General features: G+C 47.8%; 1 protein-coding gene across 1 annotated transcript in view; it reads right to left on the reverse strand.

Moving 5' to 3' along the window:
* eftud2 (elongation factor Tu GTP binding domain containing 2) overlaps positions 1-15,747 on the reverse strand; it is a 91,147-nt gene that overhangs the window by 46,595 nt on the left and 28,805 nt on the right. Inside the window, exons 4-9 of the mRNA XM_072487076.1 lie at positions 3,944-4,022; positions 3,269-3,344; positions 2,931-2,996; positions 1,382-1,417; positions 1,204-1,294; positions 25-107 (exon numbers count right to left, since the gene is read on the reverse strand). Coding sequence (XP_072343177.1) covers positions 25-107; positions 1,204-1,294; positions 1,382-1,417; positions 2,931-2,996; positions 3,269-3,344; positions 3,944-4,022 — 431 coding nt within the window. The remainder of the gene's footprint in view (positions 1-24; positions 108-1,203; positions 1,295-1,381; positions 1,418-2,930; positions 2,997-3,268; positions 3,345-3,943; positions 4,023-15,747) is intronic.

Raw genomic sequence — 15,747 nt, forward strand, 5'->3', positions numbered from 1 at the left:
TACTACAGATCTGAACTAACTCACCCCCTCTGCTGCATCGATGAAAAGTACCATGCCATCAGAGATCCGGAAACCGGCTGTGACCTCATCAGAGAAGTTTACATGTCCTGAAAAGAAGGAAACAAAAATATCAAAGCCTCCGATGTAAGGTCATCAACTTGAAACTTTAACTCTGAAGGTTTCTCCACAGACGCTTCGTGATGTACTGGGTATTTGGTGCATTTTCTGTTGTTAATAGATGGGTTGATAATCTGTCAGCATGAAGGCAGTCTTGAACTCAAATCATAAAAAACTCTCAAAAGCTATTATCATTGTAACTTGTTTCATTTTAATTAGTTACACCAGTTCCAATTAAACAGCTATTGGAGATAATACAAGGCAATGAAGTGTTTCATTCTGAAGGTGAAGACATATCAATTAAATGATGCTTCACTTTTATTTTTAAAAAATCAGGTGTATAAAAATGAAACAAAATTGAATGAATGTGTAATCCTAGAATCTGATATTATTTGTCCAACAGATAGGCCTGAACAAATAATATCAAACTTGTTTATGGCGTATTGGATAAACAGTATCTAGCTATCCTCCTGCTGTGTTTATAAGACCATAAGACATAGGAGCAGAATTAGGCCACTCGGCCCATCAAGTCTGCTCCGCCACTCAATCATGGCTGATATTTTCTCATCCCCATTCTCCTGCCTTCTCCTCATAACCCCTGTAAATGAATGGACTGAAATCACACGTGGTGGCTATTTAGGATGGCCTCATATGAAACTTCTCCATTTTTAATTTTCAACTAAGAGATTAATCATTTGAACACATCGGAGTAAATTGCCTGATATCTCCATGGTTTCTACCATATTCTGGTGCGTGTCTTTCTGTAAGCCATGGATGAATCAAAATTCATTGCTAGGAATTTACACTCGGATTCAAGGAAATAGCTCAATGAAATCTATTTGTTACCCACATCACCTCATGGCTGAGCAACATAGCCTATGGTGTAAATGTATATGTTGCCACAGTCCCACGAGGAACAATGCTGAGAAGGCAGGGCTTTCGTGAATAACCTCAGCTGGTACGGGAATTGAAGCCATGCTGTTGCCGCTGCTCCGCATCACAAACCAGCAGTCAAGCCAGCTGAGCTAACCAAACCCTGTGGCGTAACAATCTACTAAACATTTGAGTTGAATTCATAGCACGCACCTGGAGTATCCATGATGTTGAAGAGATAGGATTTGCCCTTGGAATCTGGAAGGACCATTGTGACTGGTGTACTCTTTATACCTACTCCTCTCTGGAAAAAATTACAAAGATTATCCATGAGAATTTCAAAAACCTCCAGTAAATTCATGAAAATAAAAAGCCGCATTTGTATGCTTACCTCCTGCTCTGTAAAAAGTATGTCAGTGTAGCGAAGCTGCAAACAAACAAAATACAACTTAAGATTTCCCATGATCATATTGAATGGTGGAACAGGATTGAAGGACCAAATGGTCTATTCTTGCTCTTATTTCTTCTGTTCCTTTGAGTAAAATGTCACCACCGTACCAGAGGATCATAGATTGCTCTCAAAAACGAGAGCAGACTGGTGTTGATTTAATCGGGAGTCACCACACCTCAGCTGAGGGGCAAGGTTGAGAAGGTGGGACCTTCACAGCTAACCTCAAGCCAGAACGGAAATTGAGCCTGCGCTGTTGTCATAGCTCCGCATCATGAACCAACCGTCTTGCCCTGGTGATGCAGTAGCTTGTTTGCACAAAAACCCAAAGTTACATCGGAGCCTCAATTTATCAAACTTCGGGGTAGTTTGGTATAGAATCCACAGAAGAATCCATAAAATCTATAGTGCAGAAGGAGGCCATTCGGCCCTTCGAGTCTGCACCGACCCTCTGCAAGAACACCCTACCCAGGCCCCCGCCCCCCCCCCCCCCCCCCCCCACCCCCCCCCCCAGCCTATCCCTATAATCCACCCTATCCACTCAACTAAGGGAAAATTTAGCATGGCCAATCCACCCAACCTGCACATCTTTGGACTGTGGGAAGAAACCGGAGCATCTGGAGGAAACCCACGCAGACACGGGGAGAACATGCAAACAACACACATAATCACCCTAAGCCAGAATCAAACCTAGGACCCTGGTGCTATGAGGCAACAGTGCCAACCATAGTACCACCCCATATACTTTCGCAATCCCTAACCAATATATGAAGATTTCTATGCATCTGACCCTAGTCCATTCTCCTAACTCTTCAGTAGGCCTACTGCTCTCTTAAACCGTTAATGACATATCTGCACTATGCTTAAATTCTCTCCACAAGATATTATGGGGTTGCGCCTTCCATTGATCTGCTGTCCTCCCACTATTTTCTCAAACAGCATGTCGGTGCCAGTTCTCTGGGTAGGCATTATTTTGATCTATGTCATTGGGATGGACACTTTGTATTTGACATGCCTAATATCATAAGAAATATCTCGTCTTGGAGTTAATCTGTCCTTGGTGTTCAATCTGAGACTGGGACAAATTGAGAACTTTGAAACATCAAGATAGATCAATCTTCAACAAATTAAGACACCAATGAATTAATTCTCAAAATTTTGTTTTAAACTATTTTATAAAATGTTGCATCAATTTCAGTAAAATTAGGCAGAAAAAAGTATGATTTTGAAAATAAGCAGAGGAGCAAGTAGTTAACAATCGATCAATATAACAAACATTGAACTTTAGCTAAATCCTGTACCTTTGGTTTAGTTGCTCTTAATATTGAAGTCAAATACAAGTTCAGACTTTAAAAGAAGTAAAAAACACTGAATAATATCACTATCTGCTGAGTAAGAAAATTGGTACAACTGCAGTCGGGACTGATAAAATTACCAATAAGGTTTTCCAGATAAAGGTACAATATGAAGAAAATAGTTGCCAAGTGCTTACATCTCTGTCATCCTTTTTACGAATTTCTGGGTGAGTCTGTTCAATTAAGCAATCAACAAAGTTTGTCTGAAAGAAAAATTAGTGTAAAATGTTGATTACATTTCACTTACACCCGTAATGTTCACGTAAATTATTTTACGCTACAGCTAGTCAAAATAATGAATTCCACATTTACTCGGAGTACATTAATAAAGCAGAATTTTATGTGCAAGCAACAATCGTAAAAGCACTGCATAAACATAACACTTGCAGTTTTTGATTGTTAATCCTCTAATGCAATTAAAGTTCAAACCATACTCTGCAATTGACAGATTTACCTTCAGACATCTATTACGTACCTTGCCATGATGCAAATGCCCACAGAGAGTAATGTTCCGAATTAGCTCAGAATTGTCCATCAAATCTGCAAGGAATCTGAGATTGTTTTTAAAAAGTGAGATAACGATTCATGTAATTGGCATTTATATTTTCACTTTAGGGATCATCAACATTGAACATGCCTTTCTTTGACAGGCAATTCCATCATATCATTGGTGTATTTAAAAAAGGTGACAGCGACTTGCTTTGAATCAAAACAATATTTGGTTAGCATTCCAAAAGTAGTTTATGCTCAAAGGACTTGCTGACAGTGAATAAAAACCCTTTGCAGTTGCCTGAGCATATTTCACCTCAGAATCCTGAGCTTAAATGAGGTTATAACGTGCCAGTTATAAAATGGAATATGCCTATGAATACAGATTATAATTTTCAATGGGCACATGTGCATAACACTCAATGATCTCCAAATCAAGACACAAGATGGCAATATTGGTTGAAGAGGCCATGATGGTTGGTTGGTGGAAATCTTCAATCCTACAGGAGTATTGTTTGAGCTAGATTTAAGAGATGCCATTTGGGCACAACAGGCAAGCAGTGTGCATGAAGCTACACTACACCTAACCAGAGAGTATTCACTGCTGGCACCCATTTGTTTTAAAATCACTTTCTAGGGTACTACATAACTATTCACTTACTCCATGTCATACACTGTTTCTGGTAACTCCTGTTCCATCAAAGTAAACTTCTTTTTCTTGACAGGTTTAATGATAGGTTCTGAAAGTTGAAAAATCTTGATTACGAAAGCAGCAACAAGCATTAATAAACGGACCTCAATCAACAAAGTCACCAAGTAGCTCTCTAAACATATCCATGAATAATTTTACTCAGAAAAATTTTACACAAATACATGTCATGGGAGTAAGTGTGGTACAATCAAAGAAGATGGTATATTTGCTTCAGTTTAAGTGTTCTTGAACAAGCATTCTGGACTATTACCATTATGTTGCTTCTATAACGAATTTATAACTTATAGGATTTATTCATTGAAAGAGGATCCCTATCCAAATATCCCAGTTTCAGGTCACTACACTACAATGACCACTAAACTTCAGAAGTCCTTCATTGGCTGTAAAGTGCTTTATGGCATCTAGAGGTTGTGAAGGGTGCTATATAAATGCAGGTTTGTTCGGATCTACCAGGACATGACGGTGGAGTTGGCAAAAAGACGAGCGGCGTTTGGGCGAGTGAAGGCGGCTTTGTACAAGGGGGTGCGATTTGGTGTGGTGTACCCGGCGAAGTTGAGAGTAACATGTAACGCCAAAGACTTTTATTTTGAGACAGCGGAGGCGGTTGAGGCATTCGTGAGGGCAGAAGGCTTGGGACAGACGTGAAGAGCGGAACTGGAAGAGAAACTGTGGACTGTGTTTGAGCAGCTGGAAAATGTATAAATGTTACAACTTTCTTCTCTTTGCATTGTTACAGAGTTCAAGTTAATGGCGTTCTGTGTTGCGACGGTTAAATGTTATGTTAGTGAATTGTAGGGGTTGGATTGTTGGGTTTGTTTTGGTGTTTCTTTCTCTGGGACTGGGTGGAAGGGGGAGAGAGGTCTTGGCGGGGGGAGCCAACCACGCTAGCTAACTAAAGTCAGTTAGTGAACGGGGGTGAGGTGAGAGGAGGGCTGCGGACATTGGAGCTTGGATAGCAGGCTTCAATGGGCCTACGAGGCGAGCGAGGGGGGGGCAGGGGGGAAAAAGAGGGGTGGATGTTGGGGGATATTTTTGTGGGGGGGTTTGATGTTAGCAATGGACAGGGGCGGGTCAGGCTTATGGGGCAGGGCCCGGTGGTATGGTGATGGTGGATAAGAAAGGTGGGGGTGAGAGACCCCCAGTAAGGATAGTCACGTGGAACATGAGAGGGCTAGGAGGTCCGGTCAAGAGGTCAAGGGTGCTTGCACATCTTAAAAGTTTGAAAGCCGATGTAGCAATGCTGCAGGAGACTCACTTGAGGGTGAAGGACCAGGTGAGACTTAAAAAGGGCTGGGTTAGCCAAGTGTTTCACTCCGGATTTGATGGAAGGGCTCGAGGGGTAGCGGTGTTGGTCAGCAAAAGGGTACGCTTCCAGATGGAGATGGTGGTGGCAGATCAGGGGGGTAGATATGTGATTGTGGCAGGGGCGTTGGAGGGGAGATTAGTGGCGCTGTTAAGTGTATACGGTCCCAATTGGGATGATGTGGGATTCGCGAGGAAGGTGTTTGGGGCTATTCCCGACTTGGACACGCAGGAGCAGATTGTGGGGGGGGGGGGGGGGGGGGGGGGGGACTGGAACTTGATGCAGGAGCCAAGGTTGGACAGATCACGGCCGCGCTCGCTGGTCCCATCAGGGGGCGCGAAGGCGCTGGCTGGGCTAATGGTGGAAATGGGAGGGGTGGACCCTTGGGAGGTTCCTGCACCCAAGGGAACGGGAGTACTCGTTTTTCTCAGCGGTCAATAAGGTATACTCGCGGATCGACTTTTTTGTGGTGGGGAAGGCTTTGCTGGCTGAAGTCAAGGGGTCGGAATACTCTGCAATTGCATGTTAGACGTTTTAGTTGCTGTGAAATGAAGAGTCTAAAGTTCTTGTTCCTTTTCACCAAACACCATTTATTTCACTTCCACAGCCTCTGCACAAAACTCTTCACCACCTGACAGAGGCCACCTGAAGCCCCTTTACATATCAGTGTCAATTAATGGATACTTAACATAAATGAGACACTAATTGCAATGTCTCTTAACCCATTACTTAACATTGCAGTGTCAGGGACTTCCGGTTGCGGCGATGACCAGCTAAGCCGCACGTTTCGGCACCTCCCGTTTCAACGGACCTTTGGGCTCTTATCGGGAGCCCCAACGGAAATGTTTTGCGGACAAACCCAGTGTGAGGTGACAAAGGAAGGAGTCCCCCTGGGTGTGGATGGAAAGGAGCAACAGTAGTGGCCGGATTGCGGAGGATCCTTTGGAGCAGCGGCAGAGAAGAGAAGGGAGAAGCAAGATGGCGGCCGAGGGAGCCCAGATGGTATGGGGCCCGGAACAGCAGGAGTTCCTCCGACGATGTGTGGAGGAGCTCAAGAAAGAGGTGCTGGCGCCGATGTTACTGGAAATCGAGGGACTAAAGGAAACACAAAAAGGTCCAGGCGATGGAGCTCTGTGGAGTGAAGGCAAAGGCAGCCGAGAACGAAGACGAGATACAGGGCCTGGTGGTAAAAACGGAGACGCACGAGGCACTACACAAGAGGTGCATAGAAAGGCTGGAAGCCCTGGAGAACAGCTCGAGGAGGATGAACCTACGGATTTTAGGTCTCCCCGAAGGAACAGAGGGAGCTGATGCTGGGGCATATGTGAGTACGATGCTCCATACTCTAATGGGAGCTGAGGCCCCAACGGGCCCCCTGGAAGTGGAGGGAGCGTACCGGGTCCTCGTGAGAAGACCAAAGGCAGGGGAAACACCAAGAGCAATAGTGGTGAAGTTCCATCGCTACAGGGACAGGGAGACGGTCCTGAACTGGGCTAAGAAGACACGGAGTAGCAAGTGGGAGAACGCGGTGATACGCGTGTATCAAGATTGGAGTGCGGAGGTGGCGAGAAGGAGGGCAAGTTTCAACCGGGCCAAGGCGGTGCTCCATAGGAAGAAAGTCAAGTTTGGGATGCTGCAGCCGGTGAGATTGTGGGTCACACATCAGGGCAAACACCACTACTTCGAGACGGCGGAGGAGGCATGGACATTCATTCAGGAAGAGAAATTAGACTAGACTTGAGAAATTGATGCCCGGAGAGGGGTAGCGAGGTGGTGGCACAGAAATATAAAGTGGGGAGAGGGAGGGCTAATGTGTAATAATGTTGGACGGGGAATTTTTCTCCCCCCGATGTGGGGGACATGAAGAAATTTGGGCGCCGGTGGAAAAGGGGACAGGGAAGGGGAATGAGGGAACTGCGCCATAAGGGGCGGGGCCAAGAGGAAGGCACGGGTATTTTCCCGCGCTATGGAAACTATGGCGGGAAAAAAGGGCGAAGGTAGGGAGGGAGCCTCACACGCAGGGAGGTCAAAGGATGAACGGGGGAAGCCGAGGTCAGCCAGAGTTAGCTGACTTCCGGAAGCAATATGGGGGGAGTAATCAAGCTAGAGGGGGATCTGGGGGGGTTGGGGGGGCTAACTGGGTTGCTGCTGCTGAGAGTAAGGGGGAGCTGATACGTGACGAGGTGGTCGGGACGGGAGGGCGCCGTCTGGGGGACAGACGGGTGCACGAGACCTGGGTAAGGAGATGGTTTAAAAAAGGGGATGGCTAGTCGACGAGGGGGGGGGGGGAGAAAGAGTAAATGGCCCCCCCAACCCGGCTGATCACGTGGAATGTGAGAGGTTTAAATGGGCCGATTAAGAGGGCAAGGGTGTTTGCGCACTTAAAGAGACTGAAGGCGGACGTAGTTATGCTCCAGGAGACGCACCTGAAGTTGGCGGATCAGGTTAGACTAAGGAAAGGATGGGTGGGACAGGTATTCCACTCAAGGTTGGACGCGAAAAACAGAGGGGTGGCAATACTGGTGGGGAAACGTGTATCGTTCGAGGCTAAGACCATAGTGGTGGATAGTGGGAGCAGGTATGTGATGGTGAGTGGCAGATTGCAGGGTGAGGCGGTTGTGCTGGTGAACGTACGTATATGCCCCGAACTGGGATGACGCGGGATTCATGAAGCCAATGCTGGGACGTATCCCGGACCTGGAGGTGGGAAACTTGTTAATTGGGGGGGGGTGACTTTAACATAGTGCTTGACCCAGGGCTGGACCGGTCCAGATCTAGGACCGGGAGAAGGCCGGCAGCGGCCAAGGTGCTTAAGGGATTCATGGAGTAAATGGGGGGAGTAGATCCGTGGAGATTTGCCAGACCGATGGGTAAAGAGTTTTCCTTTTTCTTCCACGTCCACAAGGTATATTCCCGGATAGACTTTTTTGTTTTGGGAAGGGCACTGATCCCGAGGGTGGCAGGAACGGAGTACTCGGCTATAGCCGTGTCAGATCACGCCCCGCATTGGGTGGATCTGGAACTGGGAGAGGAAAGGGAGCAGCGCCCACTCTGGCGATTAGACATGGGACTACTGGCGGACGAGGGGGTATGCGGAAGGGTGAGGGGATGTATCAAAAGATACCTGGAGGTCAATGACGATGTGGAGGTCCAAGTGGGAGTAGTATGGGAAGCGCTGAAGGCGGTGGTTAGAGGAGAGCTGATTTCCATCAGGGCCCACAAGGGGAAACAAGAGGGTAAAGAAAGAGAGAGATTAGTAGGGGAAATTTTGAGGGTGGATAGGAAGTATGCGGAGGCCCCAGACGAAGGGCTATACAGGGAAAGACGAATATTACAGACGGAGTTTCACCTGCTGACCACGGGAAAGGCAGAGACATAGTGGAGGAAGGCACAGGGGATGCAATATGAATATGGGGAAAAGGCAAGCCGGCTGCTGGCCCAACAACTTCGGAAGAGGGGGGCGGCAAGAGAGATTGGAGGAGTTAGGGACGAAACGGGAAAGATGGAGCAGAGAGCAGGGAAAGTGAACGAGGTGTTCAAGACATTCTATGAGAGGCTGTACAAGTCCCAACCCCCGGAGGGGAAAGAGGGAATGATACACTTTTTGGACCAGCTAGAGTTCCAGAGGGTGGAGGGGCAGGAGGTGGCAGGTCTGGGGGCGCAGATTGAGGTGGATGAGGTGATCAAAGGAATTGGGAACATGCAAGCAGGGAAGGCCCCGGGACCAGATGGGTTCCCAGTGGAATTTTATAGGAAGTATATGGACCTGTTGGCCCCGCTTTTGACGAGAACCTTTAATGAGGCTAAGGAAAGGGGGACATTACCCCCGACAATGTCGGAGGCGACGATATCGCTAATTCTGAAACGAGACAAAGTCCCGCTGCAGTGCGGGTCATACAGGCCCATCTCCCTCCTAAACGTAGACGCCAAACTGCCGGCCAAAGTGATGGCGACAAGGATAGAGGATTGTGTCCCAGGGGTGGTACATGACGACCAGACAGGGTTTGTTAAGGGGAGACAATTGAATGCCAATGTACGAAGGTTGCTGGGGGTGATGATAATGCCCCCACCGGAGGGGGAGACAGAGATAGTGGTGGCGATGGATGCAGAGAAGGCATTCGATAGGGTGGAGTGGGACTATTTGTGGGAGGTGCTGAAGAGATTTGGGTTCGGGGAGGGGTTCATTAGATGGGTTAGACTCTTGTACGTGGCCCCGATGGCAAGCCTCATTACAAACAGGCAAAGATCGGGATACTTTCGACTACATAGGGGTACAAGACAAGGGTGCCCCCTGTCCCCGTTACCGTTCGCGTTGGCAATTGAACCATTGGCCATAGCGCTGAGGGACTCTAAGAAGTGGAGGGGGTGCTTAGAGGAGGAGAGGAACATAGATTATCACTATATGCAGACGATTTGCTGCTATATGTGGCGGACCCGGTAGAGGGGATGCCAGAGGTAATGCAGATACTCAGAGTTTGGAGAGTTCTCGGGATACAAGTTAAATATGGGAAAGAGCAAACTTTTTGTGATGCACCCCGGGGAACAGGGCAGGGGGATAGATGCTCTGCCGCTGAGGAGAGTACCAAGGAATTTTCGATACCTGGGGATACAGGTGGCCAGGAACTGGGGAACCCTACATAACTTAACCTGACGCGATTGGTAGAGCAGATGGAGGAGGACTTTAAGAGGTGGGATATGGTGCCCCTGTCATTGGCGGGCAGAGTACAGGCGGTTAAAATGGTGGTCCTCCCGAGGTTTCTTTTTGTGTTTCAGTGCCTCCCCATCCTGATTACAAAGGCCTTCTTCAAAAAAATAGACAGGAGCATTATGAGCTTTGTGTGGGCGGGAAAGACCCCGAGGGTAAAGAGGGGGTTCCTGCAGCGCAGTAGGGACAGAGGGGGATTGGCACTGCCGAGTCTGAGTGACTACTATTGGGCCGCCAATGTGTCGATGGTCTGCAAGTGGATGAGGGAAGAAGAAGGTACGGCGTGGAAAAGGTTGGAGATGGCGTCCTGTAAGGGAACGAGCCTAAAAGCGCTGGCGACGGCGCCGCTACCATTCTTCCCGAAAAGGTACACCACAAATCCAGTGGTGGTGGCGACCTTGAAGATCTGGGGGCAGTGGAGACGACATAGGGGAGTGACGAGTGCCTTGGTGTGGTCCCCGATAAGGAATAACCGCAGGTTCGTCCCGGGGAGGATAGATGGGGGATTACAATGTTGGCAGCGAGCAGGAATTAGGAAGCTGAAGGACCTGTTTGTGGACGGGACGTTTGCGAGTTTGGGAGAATTGGAAGAAAAATATAAGTTGCCACCAGGGAATGCCTTCCGATACATGCAAGTGAGGGCATTTACGAGGCAACAGGTGAGGGAATTTCCGCGGCTCCCGACACAAGGAGTCCAGGATAGAGTGATTTCGGGGGCATGGGTTGGAGAAGGTAAAGTGTCCGAAATATACAGGGAGATGAGAGAAGAGGGGGAGGCGATGGTAGAGGAGCTAAAGGGAAAATGGGAAGAGGAGCTGGGGGAAGAGATTGAGGAGGGGCTGTGGGCAGATGCCCTAAGTAGGGTAAATTCCTCGTCCTCGTGTGCCAGGCTTGGCCTGATTCAATTTAAGGTTCCACATAGAGCGCATATGACGGGAGCAAGACGGAGCAGGTTTTTTGGGGTGGAGGACACGTGTGGGAGATGCTCGGGAAGCTCGGCAAACCACACTCACATGTTCTGGTCGTGTCCGGCACTGCATGAGTTCTGGGAGGGTGTGACAAGAGTGATCTCAAAGGTGGTGGGGGTCCGGGTCAAACCAAGCTGGGGGCTGGCTATATTTGGGGTTGCAGAAGAACCGGGAGTGCAGGAGGCGAAAGAGGCCGACGTTTTGGCCTTTGCGTCCCTTGTAGCCCGGCGAAGGATTCTACTTGTGTGGAAAGAAGCGAAGCCCCCCGGGCGTGGAGGCCTGGATAAACGACATGGCAGGGTTCATAGGACTGGAACGAATAAAATATGCGTTAAGAGGATCGGCTCAGGGGTTCACCAGGCGGTGGCAACCGTTCCTTGACTATCTCGCAGAACGATAATGGAAAAACAGAAAAGAAAGCAGCAGCAACCCAGGGGGGAGGATTATTCAGTGTTCTTGTTTTTCTTAGTTAGTTGTTGATATTTGCTTTTCGTTTATTTCTTTTTCCACCTGTTGTTAGTTTAATATATTATTTAAATAACGTTTAATGTATATTCCTTTATTAAGTTGCAAAAACGGAAAATCTTTGTTTTGAAAAACTTCAATAAAATATATTTTTAAAAAAAACATTGCAGTGTCAGATCACGCTCCACATTGGGTTGATATGGTGCTGGAGAAGGGGGCAGTGCAGAGACCGGGGTGGAAACTGGATGTGGGGCTTTTGGGGAACCAAGTGTTCGCTGAGAAAATTGAAAAGGTAATTAAGGAATATGTAGGTTTCAATTGTACGGGTGTGTCGTCGAAGGCAGTCGTCTGGGAGGCTCTAAAGGCAGTAGTGAGGGGTGAGAGAATTTTGTTTAAGGCCAGGGTGGACAAAGAGGAGAGGTTGGAGCAGCAGAGGGTAATAGATGAGATGTTGGAGGTAGATAGGAGGTATGCAGAGGATGGGGACCCGGCGAAGTTGGAAAAGAGGAAGGAACTACAGGCGAGCTTCGACCGACTGTCCACCAGGAAGGCAGTGCGCCAACTGAGACGAGCAAGGGGTGCAGTTTATGAACATGGATTTAAGGCGGGGAGGCAGCGGCAAGGGAAATTCTTCAGGTGAGGGATAGAGCAGGGAAGTTGGTGGTGGCTCCAGTGCTGATTAACAAGGTTTTTGAGGAGTTTTATGAGAGGTTGTACAAGTTAGAGCCACCCGTGGGAGACTGAGATGCAGGAATTTCTAGCTGGGTTGGAGTACCCGAGGTTAGGGGAGGGGGACAGGGCTACATTAGAAGGAGCAATAGTGGAGCAGGTGATAAAGGATGCGATTGGGAGGGTGCAGTCAGGGAAGGTGGCAGGGCGGGTTTCCAGTGGAATATTATAACAAATTCAAGGATAGGTTGGCATCCCTGATGGTGGGGATGTTTGAGGAGGCGATAGGGAAGGGGGTGTTGCCGCAAACCTTAGGGCAGGCATCGATTTACTGTTGCTAAAAAAAAAGATAAGGATCCGACGGTGTGGGTCGTATCGGCCCATATCACTTCTGAATGTGGACGCAAAAGTGTTGGCGAAGGTACTGGCGGGTATGCTGGAGGAATGCCTCCCGAAGGTGATAGGGAGGATCAGACAGGGTTCGTGAAAGGGAGGCAGCTGTTTTCGAACATTAGGAGGGTTTTGAACGTCATTATGGCACCGGCGGAAGGGAAGGAAACAGAGGTAGTTGTGGCATTGGACGCCGAGAAGGCGTTTGATCGGGTAGAATGGGGGTACCTGATGGCAGTGTGGGAGCGGATTGGGATTGGACCAAGGTTTGTGAACTGGGTAAAGCTATTATATAAGGAGCCGAAGGCGAGTGTCCGCACAAACAATATCAGTTTGAGATACTTTTCTCTCCACCGTGGGACGAGACAGGGATGTCCCATGTCCCCCCTGCTGTTTGCACTTGCGATTGAGCCGAAGGCCATTGCATTGAGAAGTTCGGGAGCATGGAAATGAATAGTGCGGGGGGGGGGGGGGGGGATAGAGCATAGGGTGTCCTTTTCTGCCGACGTCTTGCTGCTGTATGTGTCGGAACCGAGTGCGTTGATAGGAGGAATATTGGAGCTACTGCAAGTTAGGGCGGCCTTCCTCCGTCACTGGCGGGTCGGGTACAGGCGGTTAAAATGCATGTGTTGCCGCGATTCTTGTTTATTTTTCAAAGCCTACCGATTTTCCTGCCAAAGTCTTTTTTCAGGGAGACTGAGCGAAGTATTACCTCATACATATGGGGGGGATGGTGGGGGAAGGTGGCCAGAGTGAGAAAGGTGCTGCTACAGAGGGGAAGGCAGGGGGTTTGGGTCTCTCGAACCTGTTGTACTACTACTGGGCGGCGAATGTGGAGAAGGTGCGGAGCTGGGTCAGAGGGGTTGATTCTCAGTGGGTCAGAATGGAGGAGAGTTTGTGCAGGGAGTCAGGGCTGAAGGCACTAGCAACAACGTCGCTCCCGATAGCTCCGGGGAAATATTCAGGGAGTCCGGTAATAATAGCTTCATTGAAAATCGGGAGGCAGTTTCGCCAACACTTCGGGTTGGGGGTAGGGTCAAGGGAAATGCAGATTCGGGGGAACCACAGATTTGAGCCAGGGAGGTGGGATGGAAGTTTTCGGAAATGGGAAGAGAGGGGGATTAAGACGCTAAAAGATTTGTTTCTTTGGGGTCGGTTTGCAGGATTGAGGGAGCTGGAAGCCAAGTATGGGCTAGAGCAGGGACAAGTGTTTAGGTACATGCAGGTTCGGAATTTTGCCAAGAAGGAGATACAGAGCTTCCCAGAGGAACAGGCCTCCACATTGTTGGAGGTGGTGTTGACGACAAGGGGACTGGAGAAGTGGGCAGTGTCAGCGGTGTACGGAGCTACGAAGTGTACGACGAGGATAAGGCACAACTGGAAGGGATCAAAGCAAGTGGGAGGAAGAGCTGGGAGAGGTTATAGAGGAGGGGGTCTGGTGTGAGGTGCTCCGGAGAGTGAATGCCTCCACCTCATGCGCGAGGTTGGGGCTGATACAGCTGAAGATGGTATATAGAGCGCACCTCACGAGGGCGAGGATGAGCCGATTTTTTGAAGGTGTAGAGGATGTGTGTGAGCGTTGCGGAGGGGGCGGCGCCCGCTAATCACGTTCATATGTTTTGGTCCTGTCCAAAGCTAGGAGAGTACTGGAAGGAGGTGTTTACGGTAATTTCCAAGGTGGTGCGTGTGAAACTGGACCCGGGTCCCCGGGAGGCCATATTAGGGGTGTCGGACCAGCCAGGGTTGGAAACGGGTGCGGAGGCAGATGTCATAGCCCTCGCCTCGTTGATCGCCCGAAGGCGGATCCTGCTGGGATGGAGAGCAGTCTCTCCACCCAGTGCCCCGGCGTGGCGGGGGAACCTGTTGGAATACTTGACCCTTGAGAAGGTTAAGTTCGAACTGAGGGGAAGCTCGGAGGGGTTCTACAAGTCATGGGCACCATCTATTATGCACTTTCAAGAACTGGATAACATCGAACATTAGTTGGGGGGGGGGGGGGGGGGCTGTGTAGATTAAGGGGGACTATGGGTAATCCCTGATTCCTTTTTGTCATTTGTTTATGTAAACATGCGGGCTGATATTTGGGGGTTGGTGGGCGGATGGGATCGTTGTTATTGTTATGGGGATTGACATATCTTGCTGATTATTGTTTATTGTTGATGGGTGTAAATGTAGGAGAAAATGTGAAAGAGGAGAATAAAAATATATATATATTTTTTAATGCAGGTTTGATCTTTCACCGATTTTGTTCCTCTAAGCCTGTAGTTCTCAGTTCCCAAACTACCCCTTCGATATCCTCTTGTTAACTACATGAGAATTTCCATGTGTGTAATAGGTTAGTAAACAAACGTATTGTTGCCTTACGTACTAGACGGAGGGAATTTTCGTTGCATGTAATATTTAGTGGATCAGTTTATTACTAAATTCTTCATCTGCAAGACTAAGGAATGAACAGTTTAAAAATAAATTGCCTCTAGTTTATTAAAATATTTTACATGCTGACAAATGCTAAATGCTGCAGCACATCTGTGAATATAAATAGTCTGTGCATTTTTCCAATTACTGACATACAGCAAACTCAGACGATGGTTGGTGAATCTGGATCGTGGAACTGTAGCACATATTACATTTCAGTTCAGGTGAGATGCCTAGAAGTCGCCATCCTTTCTAATTGCAAGAACTAATTATAGGAGTCAGGAATTCAGAATTTTAAATTAAAATCTATTCACTTTATAAAAAATTGACATTTAGTGTTCACCAAATGTTTCCTACTGAAATGAATGTTGCAGATTCATTAAAATCTTAACCAAAGAATTGCGAGCATCAACATTAGATTGCAGTTAAACAGTAGTCAGATTTATGGTCAGCACAAATTAAACAACCTAATTTGTTATGCAATTTTAATGTTATGCATTTCAAGACACTTAAAAACCCAGATTATTATTTTTTAATTTTTCCAATTAAGAGGCAATTTAGTGTGGTCAATCCACCTACCCTGCACATCCTTGGGTTGTGGGGGTGAGACACACGCAGAAACAGGGAGAATGTGTAAACTACACATGGACAGTGACCCGGGGCCGAGATCGAACCCGGGTCCTCAACACCGTGAGGCAGCAGTGCTAACCACTGCACCACCAAACTGCCATAAAAACCCAGATCATGTCTAATTTTCATGGAAAAATATTTTACCTTTATGTTTAAACTGACAAAATAAAGTCAAAATGAAAGATTGAAAAGGATTTTCTTTTTTGGA

This window comes from Scyliorhinus torazame, chromosome 21 (genome assembly GCF_047496885.1).
Source record: "Scyliorhinus torazame isolate Kashiwa2021f chromosome 21, sScyTor2.1, whole genome shotgun sequence".
NCBI classification, from domain to species: Eukaryota; Metazoa; Chordata; class Chondrichthyes; order Carcharhiniformes; family Scyliorhinidae; genus Scyliorhinus; species Scyliorhinus torazame.